The sequence below is a fragment of the Rosa rugosa genome, chromosome 3, assembly GCF_958449725.1.
Source record: "Rosa rugosa chromosome 3, drRosRugo1.1, whole genome shotgun sequence".
Lineage (NCBI taxonomy): Eukaryota > Viridiplantae > Streptophyta > Magnoliopsida > Rosales > Rosaceae > Rosa > Rosa rugosa.
Window position 1 is genome coordinate 14,335,386 of NC_084822.1, and position 21,894 is coordinate 14,357,279.

Consider the following 21,894-nt stretch of genomic DNA (forward strand, 5'->3'; position numbering starts at 1 on the left):
TGCAATGTCTAACTTTTAGAAACTTAACACGTACAGTTACGTTTTCGGCTGAAATGATTCAATTTAAAAGAGACCTCGGTTAGCAATTGACCATGTAATTATTCCAAAAAGTATAGCGCTGCCGACCGTTTCATTTGAGCCCCTGCATATTCTTTGAAATTTCTCCGAGTCACTACGTTATTAGAGTCTACATTTGCAGGCCCAACATTGTTAAATTACATTTTGATGGTTAGACTAATGCAAGCTTTGATTTGCTTAGTGCACTGAAAACCTAGGAGCATGGTCAGCCGGAGACCAAGCCTGAAAGCTTTGTGTTTGAGAGACTTTCACACTTTCATTTAGCAACTCAAACATGCCTTGTAATTTAACAAAAACAGATTCAAAATCAAACTATACTATTGAAACCAGATGCATGTTCTATTTATCTTGTTAGCTTGGGTCTAGATTAGAATCAGTATCTAATTCATTCATATGAAACTTAACGCGGGAGATAAGGGAATCATCCTACAGTGAAGACTTGTTACAATGATAAGCTAAGTGATAATTAGAGGACAACTAAAACAGAGCAATGAACTTTCTGCTTGGCAACCTGATTTTCTAATGAAGAGTTCAGAACCAGTTTCAAACTCAAAACAGCTAGAGAGCTGCAACCCCGGACATCTTGGTCCACTGTTGTCCCTCAATGAAGCTTGTGAAGCCTAAGTTGGGTTGAGCACAACCCAGGGTCCCAGATGGCTTCCTTCTCCATTGCTATCCGTCACTTCAACCTCCTCACTTGATACAATATTATTTCCACTTCCTTCTTCATTAACACCGTTCCTCTCTTCTGCTGCCTCACTCGACTCATTGATTTTTCTTTCTACAGCTTCAATGAGCTTATCTGTGGCAACTTCTATTATCCTCACTAGCATGTACTGTCCCACACGTATTAACAGCCTACAAACTTGGTTCAGAATGACATTGGCAGTTGAAGGAGTGGCAAGTGTTTGATCAGATGAACAGTTTCGTACTGAAGGAGTGGCAGGTCTTGGATCAGTCCATATGGGAGCTGAAGGAGTGGCAGGTCTTGGACCAGTCGGCCATTCAGGAGCCGAAGGAGTAGGTGTTGGATCAGTTGGCCACTCTGGAGCTGAAGGAGTGGCAGGTCTTGGACCAGTCGGCCACTCTGGAGCTGAAGGAGTTGGCCTATATGGAGCTGAAGTAGTGGCAGACTTTTGACCAGCTTGCCTTTCTGGGCTCTCAACACTGGCTACAGGTATAGGCCGAGACTTTTGATTTAAATCTTGTGATTTTCCTATTCCATACAGAGGAATCAGTTTGCTATCCTCTATAATAGCATTGCATACAGGGCAAGGGCACCTCTTGGAATCATGTCTTGGGTTGCGAAGCCATGTATATATACAAGACTTGCAGTAAAGGTGGCCACAAGGTGTTACAATTGGATCTTTATCAGCAGATTCAAAGCAAATGTTGCAGGTGAATCCAGTACCACCATCACCCCCATCCATGAGCTTCAAAGTCCTAAAACCCACCAATAATCAACCACAAAGTTCAGAAATCCCAAAGTGAAAATGTAATAGTATATCCTATCAAGCCATCAACTCAAAGTAATAGCTGTATAAATATTTTGCAACATCGCATATGATAGGCATTTATATTTTGAAGGAGTTTCGTATATGAAGAAATACAAACAGAGAAAGCTACAGCCAATTTTCTAACAGAGAAGAAAGAAGCATCACACAACCATACTTCCTTGAACAACCCACTCTGTATCATTGTGACATATTCACAAACGGGTATTTGGCTTATCCCAAATAACTAATGTAGAGAAAAAAGGACATAGGTTTACTGCCAGATTTTACATTGTCAAAGGATAAGAAACCTCCATCCAATTGTCCAATTTCCTAAAGAAAGATACATATTGGAACCCCTAGCAGTCTAATTAGCTTCAGACATGATACGAGAGTAACAAGACGCTTATCATCAACTCCATCTAGCTCAATAGCTCATCCTATCACATTACTAAACGATGAGAATGGCTGAGCATACTGCCTTATAGGTGCTGTCCATTCAAAAAGACATACTGCTATATTCAAACAACAAAGAAAACAATATGCTACTTGTTTCGTGATGATCATGAACTAATAACCATATCAAACATTAAAAATATCTGATCCATTTAGTCATATCTCATCAAAATTGACAAAAATTGATTCTTCAAATTTAGTCAAACAGTAGATAAAGCATTATTCCCAGATACCTTTACAATCAGATGGGTACCAAAAAGGCTCACCAGATAGTTGATTTCAAATTTTTCGACAATTAACCTTCTTTCCCTGCACAATCATATAAGAAATGATATCATATCTCAACAAAGCTTCTTACAAAATCAAAGAAAATTTAGCAAGTTCCTGCAAAGCGAAAAATGAAAACCTGCAAGAGCTTGCCTTACATAATTTGTCAGGAATCAAGAGAAAAGGATCACACAGGAAATTGGAAACCCAGAATTTGGTGAAGTAAAAAACCCACAAGTTTGTAAGAAATTTGTAACAATCCTTACGAGAATTTGGAACCCACGAGTGCTTGCTCCTTGGTCGATGAGATGCCGCGAATTTGGAACGAGAATGCGAGAGAGAGAGAGAGAGAGAGAAGAACTTGCTTTGTGGACTCCCCACCGACCTTATTGCATTTTTACATATCCGTGGACCGTGGTTTAGTCATTTACTGTAATTTGGTGGGAGTGTTCTCCAAGCAAAGAGGTTTTATTTTTATTTTTATCCGTGGTTTAGTCATACTGTAATTTGGTGGTAGTGTTCTCCAAGCAAAGAGATTTTTTTTTAGGCTGCTAGGGTTTGATGACCGTAGTGACACTGAAAAAAAGATTCCGGAAAAACAATATATGTCTCGATTGGAGACATGGATTAAACAACAAAGTGATAAAGATAGACGACAGTTAATGATAAAAATTGATGAGTTGATGAATCCAGGTAGTACTTTCTTAAAAGAACCGGCCTGCAGAGTGGGCAAAGTCGAAGGGGTGTCCACACAAGATTGACACTAGTACTCGTCATTTGCCATCTGGTTTTGAGATTGAAAATACTCTTTCAAGTCATGACAATCACTCACAGAAACCTACTATTCATAAAGTTCATCAAAATGGCCCCCATGATCCTATTATTCCCATTCAGAATACTACATCAAGTAAGAAACCTAAGGATTACAACTAAAATTAAGGTACAAATGTCATTCCTATTATTTTTTCTCACATTCAATATTTCACTTGTTTTTCTAACAAAAATTTTGTGCTCACTTTACAGAGCCCAAAAGATACTGGATTTTCCCTTACAAACAAATATAATGAGCAATCTTCAGCCTTATATTATATAGGTGCATATGATGTTGAATCTGATGGCAACTGTGGACATAGAGTTGTGGTTCCAGCAATGGGTTTTGGTTGAAAATCATGTCGCAAAGTTCGTAGGATTTAATAAACGAGTTGCATATATGTGAGAGCTGTATGTAACTCTCTTTGGTGGAACTAAGGAGGTTGAGAAGGTTCAGTAGAAGCTTAACTATTCTACCTCTGGAAATGCACCAGAAAAGTATTGGATGTATTTTCAAGAAATGGGGCATTTGATTGCAACATGTTATAGTGTAGTTGTAATATTTCTATCAGAAAGGCAATGCATAACATTCCTCCCCCTAGTGAAACACAAGTTTAGGCAGTTGATTAACAATGATCTTAAAGAGATTGGAATTGGCCATGTGAACAAAAACCATTTTGTGTATATATGTCATATTTCATTACTCTACATTTTCCTTTTTGTCCAACTTCTTTTCACTATAGACACACACACAAATTTTGCCCTATTTTTTATGTTTTAGTTTTCTTTGGGTTGGGATCTCTATAATACATCTAGTTGGGTTCATTTTTCTCCGGACTATTTTGTAGCGCGTGTCAATTGGCATATGTAATTTTCTTCTAGTTCTGACATGAAAATGTGAAAAATAATAAAAAGAATTAATAAATAAAAGTAAACTAATTTACAGGTTTCTTCATGTTTCTTTAAAAAATAAAATAATAAAATAAAATTTACAGGTAACTTGTTGTTTTACTGTTTTCCCCTCTTCTAAATTTAATTGTGTAATTTTAGTGCCTTGGTTGGCCAAATGCAATGTTGAACGTACTAATTCCATCCATGTGGAGAGAATTTCATATCATCGTTTGCTTAAGATCACAACAAATTGTCAAACCTTTAATTTGATGAGGTTATTTTCCTCATGAACATGAACATATTTGCTTGAGCTACAATATTATTTTCAACGAACTATTCACATTTTTCGTGAAATATTTGTGTTTGATGATATTTGATGGCTTCGGCTTGAATTGAACTTGTATGGAGGGATATTTTGCTTTCGGAATATTTCGCTTCGGGTTACAATAGATCAGCTTTCCATAAAAATCTCGGTTGCATTTAGCCAAAAATGACACTTTTAGGTTAAAAAAATAAAAATATCTCCAACTTTTTTCATTAATTGGTACTATTTGGTCATTTGGCTTCTTTGGACAAACACTAAACTTGTTATCCTCTTCATCCCCAAGTTCTAAAATAACGACCACCCAAAGTTGGCTCCATCTCAGTGTCGATCACCCTCAACTTCACAATGCCACTACTTCACTCTCTCTCCCTCCTCCCAACTTCATCATCTTCTTCCTCATCATCCTTGGTCTCTTCTCCCCATCCAAATGCAAACCCTCACTTCATCAAGTTCCGAACCTCCTACCGCGAAAACGTCCGCTACCTCAAAACCCTACGCGTCATCCGCCCTGACACAAAACCCAACAAGCTTCCCCTCCCCGACGCCACCGACCACCTCCTCGCCACCGTTAACTTCCTCAAGTCCAAGGGCTTCTCCGACTCCGACTTCCAAAGACTCGCCTTCCTCTCCCCCAACCTCTTCTCCTCCAACTTCGACCCCACCGACGTCGCCCCCATCTTCGACTTCTTAGCCGACGACCTCTCCGCCTCGCCCGAACAATCCTGCGGCCTCATCCTCCGCTGCCCCGACCTCCTCTTCTCCGACGTCGAGTTCTGCCTCCGTCCGACGCTGCATTTTCTCAAACAGGTGGGAGTCGACAAGCTGAGCACGCCGACAAACCTGAACGCGCATTTGTTGAACACAAGGGTGGAGAAGCTGAGAGGGAAGGTAAGGTTCCTGAGGAGCTTAGGGTTTTCGTACGAGGAGGCGATGAAGGTGTGCGAGAGGCTGCCGGCGATATTCGGGTACAGTGTGGAGGGGAATTTGAGGCCAAAATACGAGTATTTGGTGGAGGAGATGGAGAGGAGTGTGGAGGAGTTGAAGAAGTTTCCGCAGTATTTTGGGTTCAGCTTGGAGAAGAAAATAGTGCCAAGGCATTTACATTTGAAGGAGAGGAATGTGAGGATTGCTTTGAATAGGATGTTGTTGTGGAGCGACCAGAGGTTTTATGCAAAATGGAAATAATTAATCAACAGATTTGTACTGTAATCGACGAAAATAAAAATAAAAATCAACAAATTTGTATTAAAGGCATTTTTAAAAAACAAAACTTCTACTATACATGTGTGTATGCCATTCGCACTGATCCAACGGTGCCTCAGCCTCTGCAATGAACAATATAAAGCCCTTACAATGCTCACATCGTCAGATCAATGCATGCATGCACGCATATATAGTAGGCAATCGGTTCTTAAAATGATAGCAGATCATCTGTGGTATACTGAGAATTTTCTGTCAACTAATCAAGGATCGATAATGTAGTAATCACTTGGTTCTGTGTGATTGTCCCTCTAAAGACCAAAGTGGGACTACAAATGCTACCCAAAATGCGAGTAAGAGACCAGATACGAGACCTTCCTGAGCTACAAAATACTACGAGAAATTCTTTTATGGTTAGATCTACTTCTTCACCCAATGCAACAGCGAAATTCTCTTAACTACCGTAAAATTTGCAACTGGATTTACTAAAAATTGAAGAAAGTATGATACTCTTGAAATCTCATCTTAAAGAATGGCAGTGAAAAATTGAAAATCAAGAGGTTTCGTTTGTTTTTGTTTGCTTTAATCTGATAGGAAAATAGGGATGAGCTTTAGAAGTAGACGAGAATACAGTTTCATACTGTAAATCGGCTGATATAGCCCTGGTATATTTATTGTCTACATCTCTAACATGCCATTTACCACATGAACTACAACGTCAACGTGGACCTTTTTAAGAATGTCGCGAGTCTACAGTCTGAATGGTTTTGGAACTAAAAGCGTTGAGATCAAAATCAGCTTCAATGCTTTCAGTCATTGTAATAGCATGGATCAGACAGTTGAGCTCAAGCCATCCATGAAAGTAATGACAAGTGGGACAGTTTGTTAAATGCTTAATTCATTCCATCTGCCACTCATCAATAATTTTGAAGGTACAGTTTGATGCCCTAACACGTTTCTGCTCTTGTTCAACAAATTTGAATGCTACAATTGACGCCCTAGTAACAGATATTCTCACATTTACTGCTGACTTTTCAAAAGAAAAGCAGCTGGCTTGTCATAGTGAGACCGTCTCGCTATGCCAATTGTGATGTAAATATTCAAAATTTCAAATCATTTCAGCATGGATTCTGCAGTCCAATCAACATCTTCAACCTGAAGATAAACGCTTCCTAATCCTGTGTTAACTGTAAAGTCATCGAAACAGTTAAAATTCTTCCACTGTAAGAACACACAGCAGCTAGTTGAAATGTCCAAATTTCACAGCCCAGGAATGACATTTACCAGGGACTCGCAGTTTCAGCTCTGTTTTGTTAGCACTTCAATGTCAACTCCTACTTCAGCAATCTTTGTCTCTTTAGAAGCTTTTGCTATTTTAGCAATATTCTCAACATCAAAGTCGATAGCTATCTGTTTTACGGAGCCTTCGAGCATCTGGTTTAGACAAATGCCAAAAAAATTAACAATTACTATAGCCACCAAGAGCTAATAAACTGATACAGCAATTATTCAAGGTAGAAAGCAACACGGCAAAGATCTGACACGAACAGCTAACACAAAAATCATTTAAGACTCCATACAAAAGGGAGAAACAGATTTAGACTCCGGCTTTAAGAAGACATTATTCTAGCCTCAAGATTAGCTTTTGCCCTACCCCAATAGGAATATGCAAGTCATAACTTTCATAGGGAAGATGTTTCCAATTCCCATTTTTTCCCCATTCTGGATTATGGAGTGGGATGTTCCAAGAATGTCGCTAATTGCTGATTTCATGGGGCTCCGCGCAAACAAGCAGACAATTACTCTATGGCCTTGTGCAGCTTTGCCTCTAATTGAACTCTACTGATTGTAGAGGAACAAAAGGACCACAAAAATAAGGAAGAGGAGAGGTAAAATATTTGGGAATATTGGGTTTCTTTTGGAGATGCTGTCTAAACATTCTAGTGGCATTCCTGATCAGCTGGTTTGCCCTAGCATGTGCTTGTAGTAGGTTCATCATAGTGGACCACTTCATTATCTGCTTCAGCAATTTTGTTGTAACAAATTCATGTCCCCCAATACCCATTAGGTATTGAAGATTCAAAGGTTTTTATGAGCTTTAAATTTTGTGAAACTTGCTGGAGCATAGACAAGTGGACCGCCTACTAATGAACCTGGCTAGTACGCAAGCCATGAACAAACGCAATGAGGAATGCCTTGGGTCATTCGGATAAAATAAGTGATAATTATTTAATGGATAAATAAAACGATAGAAAGCCCAATGGGTAAATTTATTTATTGGGGAACAATCAAGTAATGGGGTATAATCATATATAGAAGAACGCAAGAAAGATGCTGACAACTTATTTTCAACAAAACCAATCATCCCAAAGTAAGAAAAAGTATTCAAAGCATACCAGTGATCCAATGGCAACTAATGCCCGGAACTTTGCATCAATTTCCAGATTTTCCTCCTCGGCAATCTGCAGAAAACCATATATTATTGTCATGATTCACCAAATTCAGGATTCAGGATCTCAAAATTTATATTTAAATAAAATGATACTCTACTGTCTGATAAAGGGCAGGTTTCAGGTGGGACACACAAATGAAAAAACAAATCGTACATTTGGAGGCAAGTAGGACAGTTGACTGATGATATAATATCTTATACCTGAAGTGCAGCTGAAAGAACCTGTGACTGACCTTCCCGGTCCTTGTTATCAATCAACAAAACAGCATAACTGTAGAGCTCAAAGCAGAAAGCTTAAAGGTCAATTTCAAACTTAAATCAATTACAGTACAGTATTACAGTTACATCAGGGTCACCAATTCCTATCAACCCATTGAGAAATGAATATTTTCATCTGTTATGGATATATAATAAAAAATGCCTAGCACATTCATAGAGAAACATATTAAACCTCAAACCTATTCATATAACAGCTACAATTGAAGGCTAACATGCAATGATAAAATTATCCCCTACAAATAAATCTCAAAATAAGGAAGGAAACAAGCCCAACCATTTACTTATGCTCATGGTAGGAGACAGATTGAAAATGCAGTCAACAGAAAACTTACTTGAGTATCAATGTTGCATATGATAACTGTAAATTCTTATTTGGAGATGAATAACAGCTTGAATACACATCTAGAATCTGCAAATAACAGCATATGATAACAATTACTAAAAAAAAAAAAAAAACTGAAATCATCATAAGGTACCTAATAACTAATTATCATACTGATAATGTTTAAAAGGAAAAGAAAAAAAAAACTACATGAAACTTTTGCAAAAGGCAATTCAGAAATCTAATCAATATGGTATCTAATAAATGTGGACTGATACCATAAAATATACATGACAAAAAAATGCAAGTTTGCAAACAGGACTTTTAAATCAATTTATGCAAGCAAATCACTCAGAAGTGCTACAAATATTGTTATGCCAACAACCTTAATGGTCGTAAATAATTCAGAAGGCTAACCTCACTGCGATGCAATTGTAACCAGTTGTGGAAGCTCGAGTTCTTGAAAAGATTTGTTACAACACGAACACTAGTTAAGAGGTTTGCGGGAACAGAGTGATTTATTGCGACATTTTTTATCATTTCCCATAGTAAATCTGGTTAGAGTACGGAGACAAGTTATAAATCAGAATTGAAATTAGAGCAGTAAAAAATCAAATCTGTATCATTATTTACTACTAATAATTTGCATAAAATGTGTGCATTTGGAGATGGAACATCTCCAACTTCAGTACACATTTTGCACAAACTCACAATAAACTTTCACGATAAAAGCACAGCAGGTTATATCTCTAACTGCAGTACCATTTTCAGCTCTAACATGCTGGAGAAGTAGACGTGCTCCATCAGGGTGTAGGACAATCATCCTCAAAGTATCAATAACTGCAGATGGTAACCGAGTTTCAACTGAGTACACACAACCATTTCTGAAAAATGGTAGGACAGGTGGGCACAAAATGGACACAATACAATACAATTTACAACAGTGCTACACTCCAATTAACTTTTAAGAACAATAATGGATCATAATGCATTTAACAAGCTACAGAAAAGTCACAGCTTCACAACAATCGTTTAAGAAATGCCATGTGGACAATTCTTTTTTCCATCTCAAAGGGAAACAACTTTTATTAATTGCCATGAAAATACAAACAGATTGGGAAGGAGCCGTCCAACATTACATGCTGAACTAAATAAAAACAAAGAATGACTCGTATTACCAGATCTCTGAAAAACGGATACATTATAAGTAGTTTGCAGACTCGGACATGACGTGCTCCACATCCCCATGCAAATTACAACATAACGTTGAAAACTGAAAAGCTCACAACCACACACAACTTACACTAAGATCATACTCGAATAAATGTCTAGTTATATCCCAGTGCACCCAACATTTAATATCTTTTTCTCTTTCCATCATCTTTTCTTTACCACTATTCAGTTTATTTCAAGCTTTGTTATACAGCATAAGGCAATTAATCCACTTAAATTGCTACAAGCATACACAAAATGTAGTAGTCAGCTGACAGAGTTCATATAGCAGCCAACACACAATCAGCCACAAGCCAACTCAAACAGTTGTAAATTTGTCATTGGAGATTAAATAGTAAGCATCCTGTTATCCATTTCACTGCATCTTAGGAAATGATTTCTAGAACTGCTCAAATTTTGAACATCGTTTTGGAACCTTCTAGCAACTATTTGGGAATGTAGACGTGCACCCTTATACAATTGACTCGCAGGAATTAAATTTCATTACCGCTACCCAAAAAATGAAATGAACACAGCTGTACACTAAAATGTCAAAGTTCGCGCTCACCTGGAAATAACATTGCAACTGGCCATGATTTTAGCAGTCTCATCAACAAAGCAATGTCACCTTCGGCAAATTTACTAGAGTGATAATGTGATGTGTCCTTCAGTACTTTAACAATAGCACCCAGCCTGGAAACCTCAACTTCATTTAATGACAAGTTGCTCTTTTCCTTCAAGATATTACCAAAACAATCGTTAAGCATATATTACAAATATCAAAATAAATAGAACTAGATCATGCTGCTCCATCAATTAAAAACAAAATTAAAGAAAGCTGCTCATGAGGTTGGTAGCCGGATTAGAAATTAAAAACCAAATAAACAAACAGGATGCTTTGCTATATATTATGGGTGTTGTTATTAAGACACCCAACAATTCAATCTACACCTCTTTATTTTTTTTATTCTTTCAAGTTAACTTAGCTGTCCATAATGCCCAGGTTAATATAAGAAAATATACATAATAAAGTTAGATTAAAGAATAAAAAATGAAGAGGGGCTGTAGTATGAAATTTAGCTTGTGTTAATAACACGTGAAAAAAAATATTATATTGCATATTACTGTTAATAACTTGCACACTACTGTTAATAACTTGACACCCTATCATGAAATGAAAAAGAAATCTACTTTACAAACAAGTTTAGATGGAAAACAATTTCTACTACAGTAACAAGTTATGCCGAAAATAAATGTCAGCAAACAATTAAAATACCACTAGGGGCCTCCATGGTTTCTATGAAATCCATGATCAAGAACTTTAAGATATATTTACAAATATGAAAATTAATTGAATAATTTAAGACATCTACAAAAACTATTGCATTCCTTTCTACCACTTAGAGAAGTACCAGTTCCATGCAATGATGCTAACTGTTGAACTAAAAACTAGATATCGCAAGTAAGTTGCAAGGTCATCAAAATGCACGATAAATGGGTGACCAGACCCAAAGAAATTTGAAGTTCAAGAATGCAGCAAGTCTGGTAATTTGACAATACTTCATCTACAAATCTTATGATCTGTGCAAATATATATATATATATATATATAAACTCGACACATGGCATGAGAGGGTAGACATAACTTAGGAAATTTGAGCATGAAAAATGGTACTGCATGATGAGCATGCCAATTATATATATATATATACCTCACTTTTCAAGTTTAAGGAGGTCCTCTCTTGAAACCCCCCCCCCCCCCCCCCCCCCCACACACACACACACACACACACATCTCAACAATTCAATATTCAACTACACATTATGAATTTATGAGCATGCCAACTAAACTCGACACATGGCACGAGAGGGTCGACATAGCTTAGGAAATTTGAGCATGAAAAATGGCACTTTCATGATCAGCATGCCAAATAAGAAATTTTAATATTGATAAATACGTATAACTCCAATGTGTGTCGAAGCTGATCGAAAGAGCACTTTCAAGATGTTACAAAGAGGCTCAGTCCACTACAAAAGTGTATTTGTACAAAGGAATAAAAAAGTTGTAACAATACTGTCCCTTAGATATGCAGAAAACAAACCTGGTCAGACAGTAGATTACTATTGAACTCTGTAATCTTCTTGAGAATCCCATCAAACTGAGCCACGTCAAAAACAAGCATTCCTTTCTGAAATAAAAGCATCCAAGGGAAAAGATGCATTAAGTAACAAAACAAATATCAACGAAAATATTTTTATAGCACGTTTTCTGCTCAAAACTATTTGTAAGACTTTTCCTTCTCAAAATGCCCACCTTTTAAAACTAGGTATAAGAAGGGAATTCCATATGGACATACAAAATAATCGACTTACATCATCTAAGATGGCACAGATCACTTACAATTAACAATAAGTTCAAAATCAACCGTTGACTCAACCAACCAGGCCTTAATATCAACCGCAAGGATATTTAAGCAATCTTGATACAAAAATTGGTGATGATCTAGAACCATAGTTTTAAGAGCATGAAAGCTAAGAGCTCAGAACCTTGGTAAAAGGTACTGAGCACAGAAAGAGAAAAAAAAAAACATAATGCATAATTTTGATCAACTTAATTTCTTCAAGATGAATCGAAAGCCTTAGAATAAGAGCTCAACAGTCTACCTTAGGAATATGTTTGAAAGTAGGTTTTGCAGAACCAGACTTGCTTGAAGATTGTCCTGGTACGTAAGCACTGGCTGGAACAAGGAAAACCAAAAATAATAATTACATAATCAAGTGAAAAGCAAACAGAGACACAATATAACACCTGAATCACCACCAAAGAATTAAAGTTAAATGGTCATGGCAACAGCATACTTACCCCCAGTGTAGGGATCACGAAATGTTGGATCAAGTGTGAAATCTTTCTGTCCAGTATTTTGGAGAATGAACGCTACAACCTGTTCACGGTAGGAAAGAGGAAGATTCTCCTTCAGAAGCCACTTGTCAGCAGTGTCATATGGATTATCTGTACACAAACAATTGAATGAACAACTCATATTCTTGCAATGATGTTCTTGAGTCACATAAACAGCATCTAAGGGCTAAATATCAAAAGGTATAACTGTGCTTTTTCTTCCACATTATGTTAGTAATGAAACCTTTAATTTACCACAAATCATAAGTTTTTGTAAGATCACAAACTAAACTTTTTTATTTGTTTCTATTTATTCAAATAACTATATTGAGGACAGTGTTACTGTAACAATTAAAGGAATCTATTAAAACTATGTAACAACTGTTTCTAACATGTTAGTCTTCACTTAGATAGGATGAATGCTATAAAACTATGTAGTCATTTAGACATCAAAGATTCTCTACACTTGTAATTATATCAAAGATTCACTACACTTGTAATTGTATAGGTAATGCATATGATTAATCAGTTGACTAATAAGAAGAGCCAATCATACTAGCTTTTCAGTCTTTTAGATTGTCCTACATCTACACTTCACAATAGATCAAAGGGTGGCAGGATTAAACAAAAGGTAAGATACGAATGTTTAGCTGTAACACACAATCCACAAATAAGAATAAGAAAAGAACACACAATATAAAATCATAAAGAAGCCAGGAATAAAAAAAGAAATTATACCTGATCGATTGTAAGGCAGCTTCCGTATAGGCTCACCATCTCCAATGTCAACATCAAACACTAAAGGACAAGAATATATGTATAAATCAAAAGTATACACGGGAAATGGATATCAAAGTACATGCTGAAAGAGACATATCCTGACCATAATCATATTCACTTCCATCAAGAACAGGACGCTTCATGCCATCATCTGGCCCATCAACAACTTCGCCAATCTACGTTGAAAGAAATAGTGTAAGGGGCTCCCAAATTTGAAGAATTAAAGAAAAATGTCCCAAACATGAAAACATCTCCAAGTTTCCCAACATGAAAACACCTGCAAATTTCCCCAACATGAAAACATATGCATAGCTAGCACTAGTTTCATTTCTTCATTTAGGGAGCACATCTGTGATGAGTGATGAATGCATGCAAAGAAAAAACAAGTTGAATAATTAAAGCAACATATAAGTACCATCTAACTACACTTTGACCTTCAAAAGGCACCAGACTAAGTAATAGATATAGAAACTACATGTGATTAATACTATGGCTTATAGTAATGCAATTACTATAAATCAGAAACCCAAAGTGAAGATCTCAAAAGCACAAGTATTTCCTGTGACATGTATCAAAAACAAGTAACTGAGGCATTGAAAAAAATGTATGTCTGCATGCAGACCATGGCTTATTTATATTTTTTTTCTTTTAGATTTTGTGCCTAACATTGAGTTAAAGTTCTTCTCAAAAAAAAAAAAAACATTGAGTTAAAGTTATTCAAAAGAACTTCATTTTTCCTTTGAAGAGTTGCATTTCAATAGAAAGATGGAAAACACGAGAATCAAACATGTCCATAAATTCCAAAAACAGGGTATGCAACAGACAGGTTTCACATAACCAGTCAAACAACCTATAAAAGCAATCCAGTCATAATGGTAACTGATTCACCATCTTCCCGATGTTTTCTTTAATATAAACTAGATATACAAATGGACAAAAACTCGCAATCATTAAATTTCACCCAGGCACTCATATGGTACTTCTTAAGAAGAAAGATAATATGCCAAGGTAGCAAATAGCCAAGGAAGATATCAGTATGAAAATCAAAATTACTTTATCCCACTTCTGTTCTCTGACATTCCATGCATATGCCACACCATTGTCCCCCTCTCTGACAATCTTAGTCTGACCATCACTGGTTCCTGATCACAATACCACAGAAACATGATCGACATAAAAATTTACTACTTGTCAAAAGAATACAATAGTTAGACATTGTTCACAGAAGACTTTGCTGTGGTAACCAAGATCATAATATAAAGAGCATGCCTCTTTCCAAAATATAATAACAAGTCAAAGGTGACTTGTGTTCCTCAAATGGAAATAATTGTTCAATCAGAATTCGAACTAGAAATCTTCAATCTAAAACAATAAAAATATCTGTTAAAACCAGATAACTAGCAAAAGCCCAAAATCACTAGAGAAGAGTGAAACTGAAATCAGCACCCAAAAAAGGTAAAAGATTGAATCGTACCTGGAATCTGTAAAGCCTCTAGCCCAGGTAAATCTTCCAATTTCAATCCTCCAACCCTCTTCCTAAAAGAAACAAGTTTATTAAGACAAGTAAACCAGGTCAAGAAGATGAAACAATTTGCAACCAACAAGAAGAGTATAAATCATAAAAGAACCGATCAAATGCAGGTGCATATTTTATCTACAGAAATATAAAGAAAACTGATATCCAACAAAAAAGGGACACTGCTAGAGTTAAAGCATCAACCCAAAACCGATTGGCTATGGGTGGAAAGGCTCATAGCTTAGACATTGTGAAGCAAAGCTTCGAATTTCAAATGTTTATTCACAACAGATATTTGTTTCTTTTCGGTACACAGAAATCTCCAAACCCACTTTGCTGACCCAGGCCCAAATTTGATCCTCCTGCTGACCCTTATAATACATGAACCGCAGACCAAATGGACCTGGCTATTCCACCCAACTCCACATTGGTATTCACAACAGATATTATTGAAACCAAACCCATTAATCACATGGGAAAAGAAATTAGATAGCTATCAGAGAGAAAGGATAATAAATTCCTCGAAAATAGATGATGTATCAAGTAACCTTTAAAGAAGCAATTCTAAGCACTATGAAATACTAGTCTATATAAATGTGTAGCACTGGGTAGAAATGGGTGAAATGCTGAAACCCATATTACGAGGCATAGCAGGTTCTTAGCTGTTACATAACATAGGTGTAACAGAAGATGAGCCATACCTGCTAATTTTGTGCTGAGTCAGTTGGGAGAAATATGACTCAAGTTCTAGGGCATCAGCAATTTTATCCTGGTTTACTGTCCAGATACGTACGACTCCATCAGAACATGCTGTCACAATATCCCCATTTTCCAAGAACTTTGCATCCCAAACACAACCAGGATGTTCTATGCTCTGAACACAAACTCCATCTGAAACGACATTATATCCCACATTAAATTACAATTGAAGCCTTAAATCACCACTTTTTCTTTCAATGACATAATTACAGGACTCTATAAAATTTCTGCTACTTTCTACATTACAACTCTCAGTGGCAAAGAGATATAAAAGAAAATAATCACTGTGCAATAATCCCTGGAGTAATTGAATAAGTTTTTGAAGGTTCCTTTTCACTTCCCCTACAAACTCCACACCAGAATTGCTCATGTTGTTACCAATAAAACTCTATAAAATCAACATCCTTTTTTGCAAGATAGCATTTTTTTCTCCAAAAGAGTACTAATGGGTCACCATGAAGAAAAATCACAAAATTACTGCAATTTCCTGATAGTAGGCGAAGTAATATTGTATTCCTCTTGTATAAATATAAAAGAGTATGATATTTTTTCTCTCTCCATTTTTTCCTAGGGAACTTAAGGGACTTTGCCTAAACTCAGACAGGTCAGAACCCGAATGATATCTCTAAAAAGAAGCATAAATCAGAAGCATTCACCTTTCCATATCTTGGCAAAACAATCTTCGCTACTACTGACTATTAGTCCAGAAACATGCGAATCAACTGAATATACAATAGAAGTATGACCAACCATCTCCATTAAAACTTCACCAGTGAGAGCCCATAACCTGATAGAACTGCAGCAGACCACAAAATATATATATATTGTAATCAGGAAGACCCATATTCAATGTAGATAACTGAATAGAAACAAAGGGAAGACAAAATAAATTAAGGCACCAACCAGCATATAAAGACCTTTGCTAGCAACACAGTTAACTAAGTGATTATCCACAAGAGAGTCTGGCTGAGGGTGAAAGTTGATCAAAACTCCCCCCGCACCCCGCACACACACACCCTCCCCCCCCCCCCCCCCCCCCCCAACCAAAAAAAAACAATTCATCCGAAACAACAATAACTGCCTAAACAAGCTCACCCATCATGTGACGCTGAAAGAACTCCCAATCCAGACATCATTGCCAAGCCTCTAACAGTATCTGTAAGATGAGTAAATGCATATTATAAATGACTGCAAGACGTTGTATGCAAATTCTTTTTCCAAGAGGAGATTCTATGCATTTGCATTATTACTAAAAAATAAATTTTATATATATATATATAATAAAGAAACAAAAAAAGAGACACTTTATGCAAGTTATTAGAGCAAGCTGTCTTTCAATCTAATGGTCTTCAAATGTCATCTTACAAGTTATTAGACCATACATAGTTCTTATATAAGCCACAATGTAGGAAATAACAAAAACACCATCACTGTTATTGAGGACATACAAAAATTAATATCAGAACATAGCATGACAGAAGATAATTACCTGTATGCCCAACAAACGTGTGAGTGCATGTAGTTCCTCTCCAAAGTTTTAAAGTAGTATCACTTGAACCTGGATAAAGAAAATAGAGTCAACATCATAAGTTTCTAGAAAAAGATGGATCTATGCATTTGAATATCATGTAGAATGTGGTCAACTCAACATGACAAGATCAAACAATATCTAATCTATAACGCCTTTCTTACATGTGAGCAAGTGAAATTCTACAGTTCTATGATCTGAAGCAAACTAGCATGCTCACTTAGCACTGAAAGTATACAGTTGTATAGAAAGTGCAGCCAATGTGCAATGTGCTCTTTTCAGTCCTAAAGTTACACTATGAGCAAGTGAAATTCTACAGTTCTATGATCTGAAGCAAACTAGCATGCTCACTTAGCACTGAAAGTATACAGTTGTATAGAAAGTGCAGCTAATGTGCAATGTGCTCTTTTCAGTCCTAAAGTTACGCAGATACATGCATCACATGTGTTTTAAACCCGGTCCAAACTTGAGTAATTCCCTAGTTAAATACAAGCATGGCATGAGTCTTCAGCAAGCCTGTGAAGTTTAGCAAACTCCATCAATCACCTATGCTATTACTCCTGTAGACATATAGCCTAATGGCCTGCATGGCACATGCTTTGAAGGCCCCTAAGAGTTCACGCTCGACATAATGTGCTTCAGACCCACTTTTTATGAAACAGATGCGTATGGCATGAACAAAATAAGGATCACAAGCCAGAAACAAATTGAATTATAGAAAAGGGGGATCCCAAAATTTAGTGAAACCATACTGACACTTGGTGAATAGAAAAAAAAATTATATATAATATGTATCCTTCCACAAGTTATAACCATACCAGTGACAAGCTCGCCAGAAGGAAGCTTTATAACTGCTTGGATTGCGGCCTTATGAGCCTCCCAAGATTCTACCAGTTGGCCATTCCTCCACCTTTTTAAAGTACTGTTGAAAAGACACCAAAAGAAAATCAACAACCTATAGTATCAGAAGCGCATAATAGCTTAGGAATCCAAAAGAGAATCAACTATTCGTGTGCCCTAGAGCTGGTCAATAGTAAATCAACCAGCACATAAGCATACTAACAGAACAAATACCAATTTGTTTTGCCAAAACAGGCAACATGGATTAGCCAGATTCACTTAACCAGTTCAAATGGCACTTAGGCCAAAATCATTTTCCCATAATTGCTTGTACACACAATCAACACGACACAGACCTCTATTCTATAGCAATAAGGGTTAATAATTCATCCAGTTCATACAGCAAACTTGAAGTAAACACTCACTTGTCCACAGAAGATGAAACAATGTCTCCATTATCAAAAGCGATGCCTGTAACCTGCAACTGATGTCCCTTGAGAGTTTGGACCTTCTCCCCAGTCTTCAAGTCCCACACCAACACCATAGTGTCCATGCCACCAGACACAATTCGGCCTTCTGGATACTCCTCATTGGGCTCAATCCACACCACTGGGCCCACGAAACTCGTGTGGCCCAGCAGAATCTTCGCCGGCGCATACCGGCGTTCGTCGGAAGGGACCAAGGACCATAACCTAACAGTTCGATCACGTGAAGAAGTAGCTATTCCCGCATTGCCGCACACGCAAATTCCACGAACCTAAATTGATTCAGTAAATTTCAATCACAGAGTATTCAATTCTTGTTTGAAGGTCTAGAACAGTACGGAGATTATTGATCTGCAGAAAAAAGTGAGAAGAAGAAAATTGAGAGGGTGAGAGAGATCTTACGTCGTCTTCGTGGCCGCGCAGCTCGCAGCGCAATTGGTAGTCTTTGAAATCGATATCCATGGCCATGGGAGAGCGAGAGGGTTTTAGTTTCAGTGATCAGAGCAGAAATGGGTTTTACTAAAATGGAGAATTGTGAGGAGAAGAAGACCGACTAGTGTGGCTTTAGGAGTCGGGAAGGCATCAAAGCGCACCAGCTTGTTGTGCAAGTTCTTGTAACACTGTGTTTCGAACGACGTGCCGTTTATTGAATCTTTTTGCCTTCTTTGTTTGTTTTTTTTTTTTTTTTTTTTTACTATAACAATAGCGAAGTGTGTTAGCACTCCGAGCCGGGACCTTATTTAAACAAAATTCTTCCCAAAAAGTGTTTTTCACTAGCAGATGATTGAACGATTGACCACTTTGACTATCCTGCTCACATTCGCCCAACTTGCAAGCTTAACCAGGTTTCCGCTAGACCAAACCTCTTGGATTCTTTTTTAAGTTTTTCCATTGTTAGCTTTTCTGTTTTTCAGATAAATTACTCAAAAATACTAATTTACCCTCTAGTTTTTTTTTTTTTTTTTGAGAATCCCTCAAGTTTTCTTTAACAATTGAGACCCATTTAAAATTTTCCTCATAACTCTTATAAGCCCATATTCTTCGCCACAAGAATAAAGTTAACAGCCCATGCCTTTCTGTTATCTTTTCTAAGCCTTTCTGTTATTTTTTCTGTCCATTTTATCCTTTTTCAATTATAACAAAATCTAAATTCAAATACAATTCCTGATGTTAAGAAATATGGTTCGTGCATTTTTATTGCCTTTGTTTTTTTTTTTTTTTTTTTAGGGTGAAGGAACTTTTCTCGATGGTCAAGATTAGTGATTTTTTTTATTAAGATCAGTAAAACTCATTTACGTTTATCATTTGTAAGGGGAACCCAAAATTTGTTATGATTTCAATTTTTTTCATTGATTGTGAGGGACTCCACATTTTTTGAAGAAGAACATGGAGAAAGGTTCGTCATGAATTTCATTAATACCCATCCCAAAATGGTCATTACCTACCCTTCCACTGTCATTTAAAGACAGATCAAGAAGTTGTAGTGTAATCACTATGTTACATAGAGATAGACCATCTATATTCAAACTGAGCGGTCACTTATTAAATTAAGCTTGTTAACCCTAAACCATGACTCATAAACATAGTAATACCCTGATTTTCAAGCACAATTAATAAACAAATTAACAAACACAAATACTTCGAACGTGATTGTTCATACATAAACACTAAATACCTGAAATTTTTTTTGTTTTAAAACAAATACAAGTTGATGCGCTGAACCCACAATGTCAATATAGACTCACTACAAATATAGAGATTAAAAGTGTAATTTGCTGGGCTAATCCTCCTGGATCCCAAATGGCATGAGCTCGTCAGCCTAGTCCATACTTGGGCCCAAATCCAATTCTAAGCAACTTTGTACGTACACCTAAAACATTCTAGGCATCCCACTCAATTTGGGCCTCCACATATATTTGGACACCCAACAAGGTTTGGGCCTCCAACTTACTCGGGGCACCCAATCTGCAGCAGCTTCGGCGTTCTGTACCGTGCCCACTTCCCAGTTGACGTCGTCCGCCATCGCCACACAAGTAAACTTGTGCGCCGCCGCATCACGACACTTCGTGAACCGCCGCAATACTACGGGCATCAAAACCAAGGAGAGACCGGCCTTCAATCTCATTTGCACCACTAACAGCCCATTGCCAATTGACACCATTATCGATAACCTCATCACCGGCTAGGGGTCATCATGGGCCGGGCTAGGGCCGGCCTTACCCTAAATTTTAGGGCTTAGGGTCGGGCCAGGCCGGGCCTAGTCAAAGTCAACAAAATTTAGGGCCGAGGCTTAAATATGCTAACTCTTACCCGCCCGAAAGGCCCGAGCCACTAGGGCTGGGTCGGATCGGCCTTCCGAATAGGGCCGAAATGGGCCTAAAAGGGCCTTAATTTGTTTAACAAAAAGAAATATATTATTTTTATTTTTTATCTCAAAATGTGGCTCAATGGTTATATAGGTAATACAAGACTCATTGTTTTTTGTTGATCATATTTAATATATATATATATATATATATATATATATATATATATATATTGGAATTAACTTATAAGTTATAACATTTATAAATATTAGTTAAGATGATTATATTCAATTAACTATCTCTCTAAATCTCCCAAAATTAATTGTTGTTTAACAAATGAAACAAAAATTAAAGAAAATAAATCTTAGGAAATCAATTACAAAAAAGAGATAAGTTGTATGTTATAGACTAAAGAGAAACATATATAAAAAATAGAAAATTATTAGAGTTTAATTGTGCGGGCTTAAAGGGCCGGGCCGGGCTTGGCCCTAACGGGCTCAAACGGGTCGGGCCGTAGGGTAGGGTCGGGCTTCCCTACCCTATTTGCATGACCCTTACCCTACCCTATTTGAGAAAGGGTAGGGCCGGCCCGCCCTAATGCAAGGGCAGGGTTGGGCTTCGGCCCTACGGGCCGAAGGGCTAAATGATGAGGCCTATCACCGGCACTGTAGAACGATGTACACCACCTCTCGCTGCCAAGCCTACAGCCTGTGCTGCTACCTCTGCATATCAAAACGTCACATCTCTGCTCTGGGCCCAGGAAAAAACCCTCCCAATCTGTGTTGCAACATTCATATTCCAATTTACATGGATCAACATCAGCCAATTAATCGCACTCCAATTTCCAGAAGCCATAAGCCACTCTCTGAGTCCATGATCGATCACAAGTTTCAATCTTCCTCTACGAGGTCGAATTCGCAAGCCACGATACCCCTACCGCCTAGCTCCTATTCCTGCATGATCTGTCTCAAACCCAAAATCAGGTTTGATTGGTTT

General features: G+C 37.3%; 3 protein-coding genes across 9 annotated transcripts; 1 reads left to right on the plus strand and 2 right to left on the minus strand.

The window, feature by feature from the left end:
• Positions 1 to 441: 441 nt before the first annotated feature.
• LOC133740111 (uncharacterized) lies at positions 442 to 2,707 on the minus strand. 7 transcript variants are annotated; one of them, XM_062167990.1, is made up of 3 exons: positions 2,561 to 2,707; positions 2,294 to 2,336; positions 442 to 1,521 (listed from the first exon to the last, which is right to left on the minus strand). In XM_062167990.1, the coding sequence occupies exon 3, from the start codon at positions 1,506 to 1,508 to the stop codon at positions 699 to 701; it is 810 nt and encodes a 269-aa protein (XP_062023974.1). In that variant the 5' UTR covers positions 1,509 to 1,521; positions 2,294 to 2,336; positions 2,561 to 2,707; the 3' UTR covers positions 442 to 698. The 7 variants fall into 7 exon arrangements, with proteins under 7 accessions (XP_062023974.1, XP_062023969.1, XP_062023975.1 ...); XM_062167985.1 differs by having other exon boundaries at positions 2,261 to 2,336; positions 2,561 to 2,706; XM_062167991.1 differs by having other exon boundaries at positions 2,453 to 2,690.
• A 1,888-nt stretch (positions 2,708 to 4,595) lies between these two features.
• On the plus strand, positions 4,596 to 5,565 carry LOC133740155 (transcription termination factor MTEF1, chloroplastic). The gene has a single exon (XM_062168075.1). The coding sequence runs from the start codon at positions 4,666 to 4,668 to the stop codon at positions 5,503 to 5,505; it is 840 nt and encodes a 279-aa protein (XP_062024059.1). The 5' UTR covers positions 4,596 to 4,665; the 3' UTR covers positions 5,506 to 5,565.
• An 836-nt stretch (positions 5,566 to 6,401) lies between these two features.
• Positions 6,402 to 19,178, minus strand: LOC133738300 (uncharacterized). The gene is made up of 22 exons (XM_062165814.1): positions 18,995 to 19,178; positions 18,533 to 18,864; positions 18,086 to 18,189; positions 17,229 to 17,297; positions 16,835 to 16,895; positions 16,396 to 16,535; positions 15,682 to 15,871; positions 14,939 to 15,000; positions 14,518 to 14,606; positions 13,568 to 13,640; positions 13,423 to 13,482; positions 12,649 to 12,795; positions 12,450 to 12,523; positions 11,888 to 11,974; positions 10,354 to 10,519; positions 9,336 to 9,413; positions 8,991 to 9,127; positions 8,584 to 8,660; positions 8,174 to 8,243; positions 7,917 to 7,982; positions 6,805 to 6,954; positions 6,402 to 6,707 (listed from the first exon to the last, which is right to left on the minus strand). Exons 1-21 carry the CDS (start codon positions 19,058 to 19,060, stop codon positions 6,820 to 6,822), a joined length of 2,283 nt encoding a protein of 760 aa, XP_062021798.1. The 5' UTR covers positions 19,061 to 19,178; the 3' UTR covers positions 6,402 to 6,707; positions 6,805 to 6,819.
• Between the last annotated feature and the right edge of the window lie 2,716 nt (positions 19,179 to 21,894).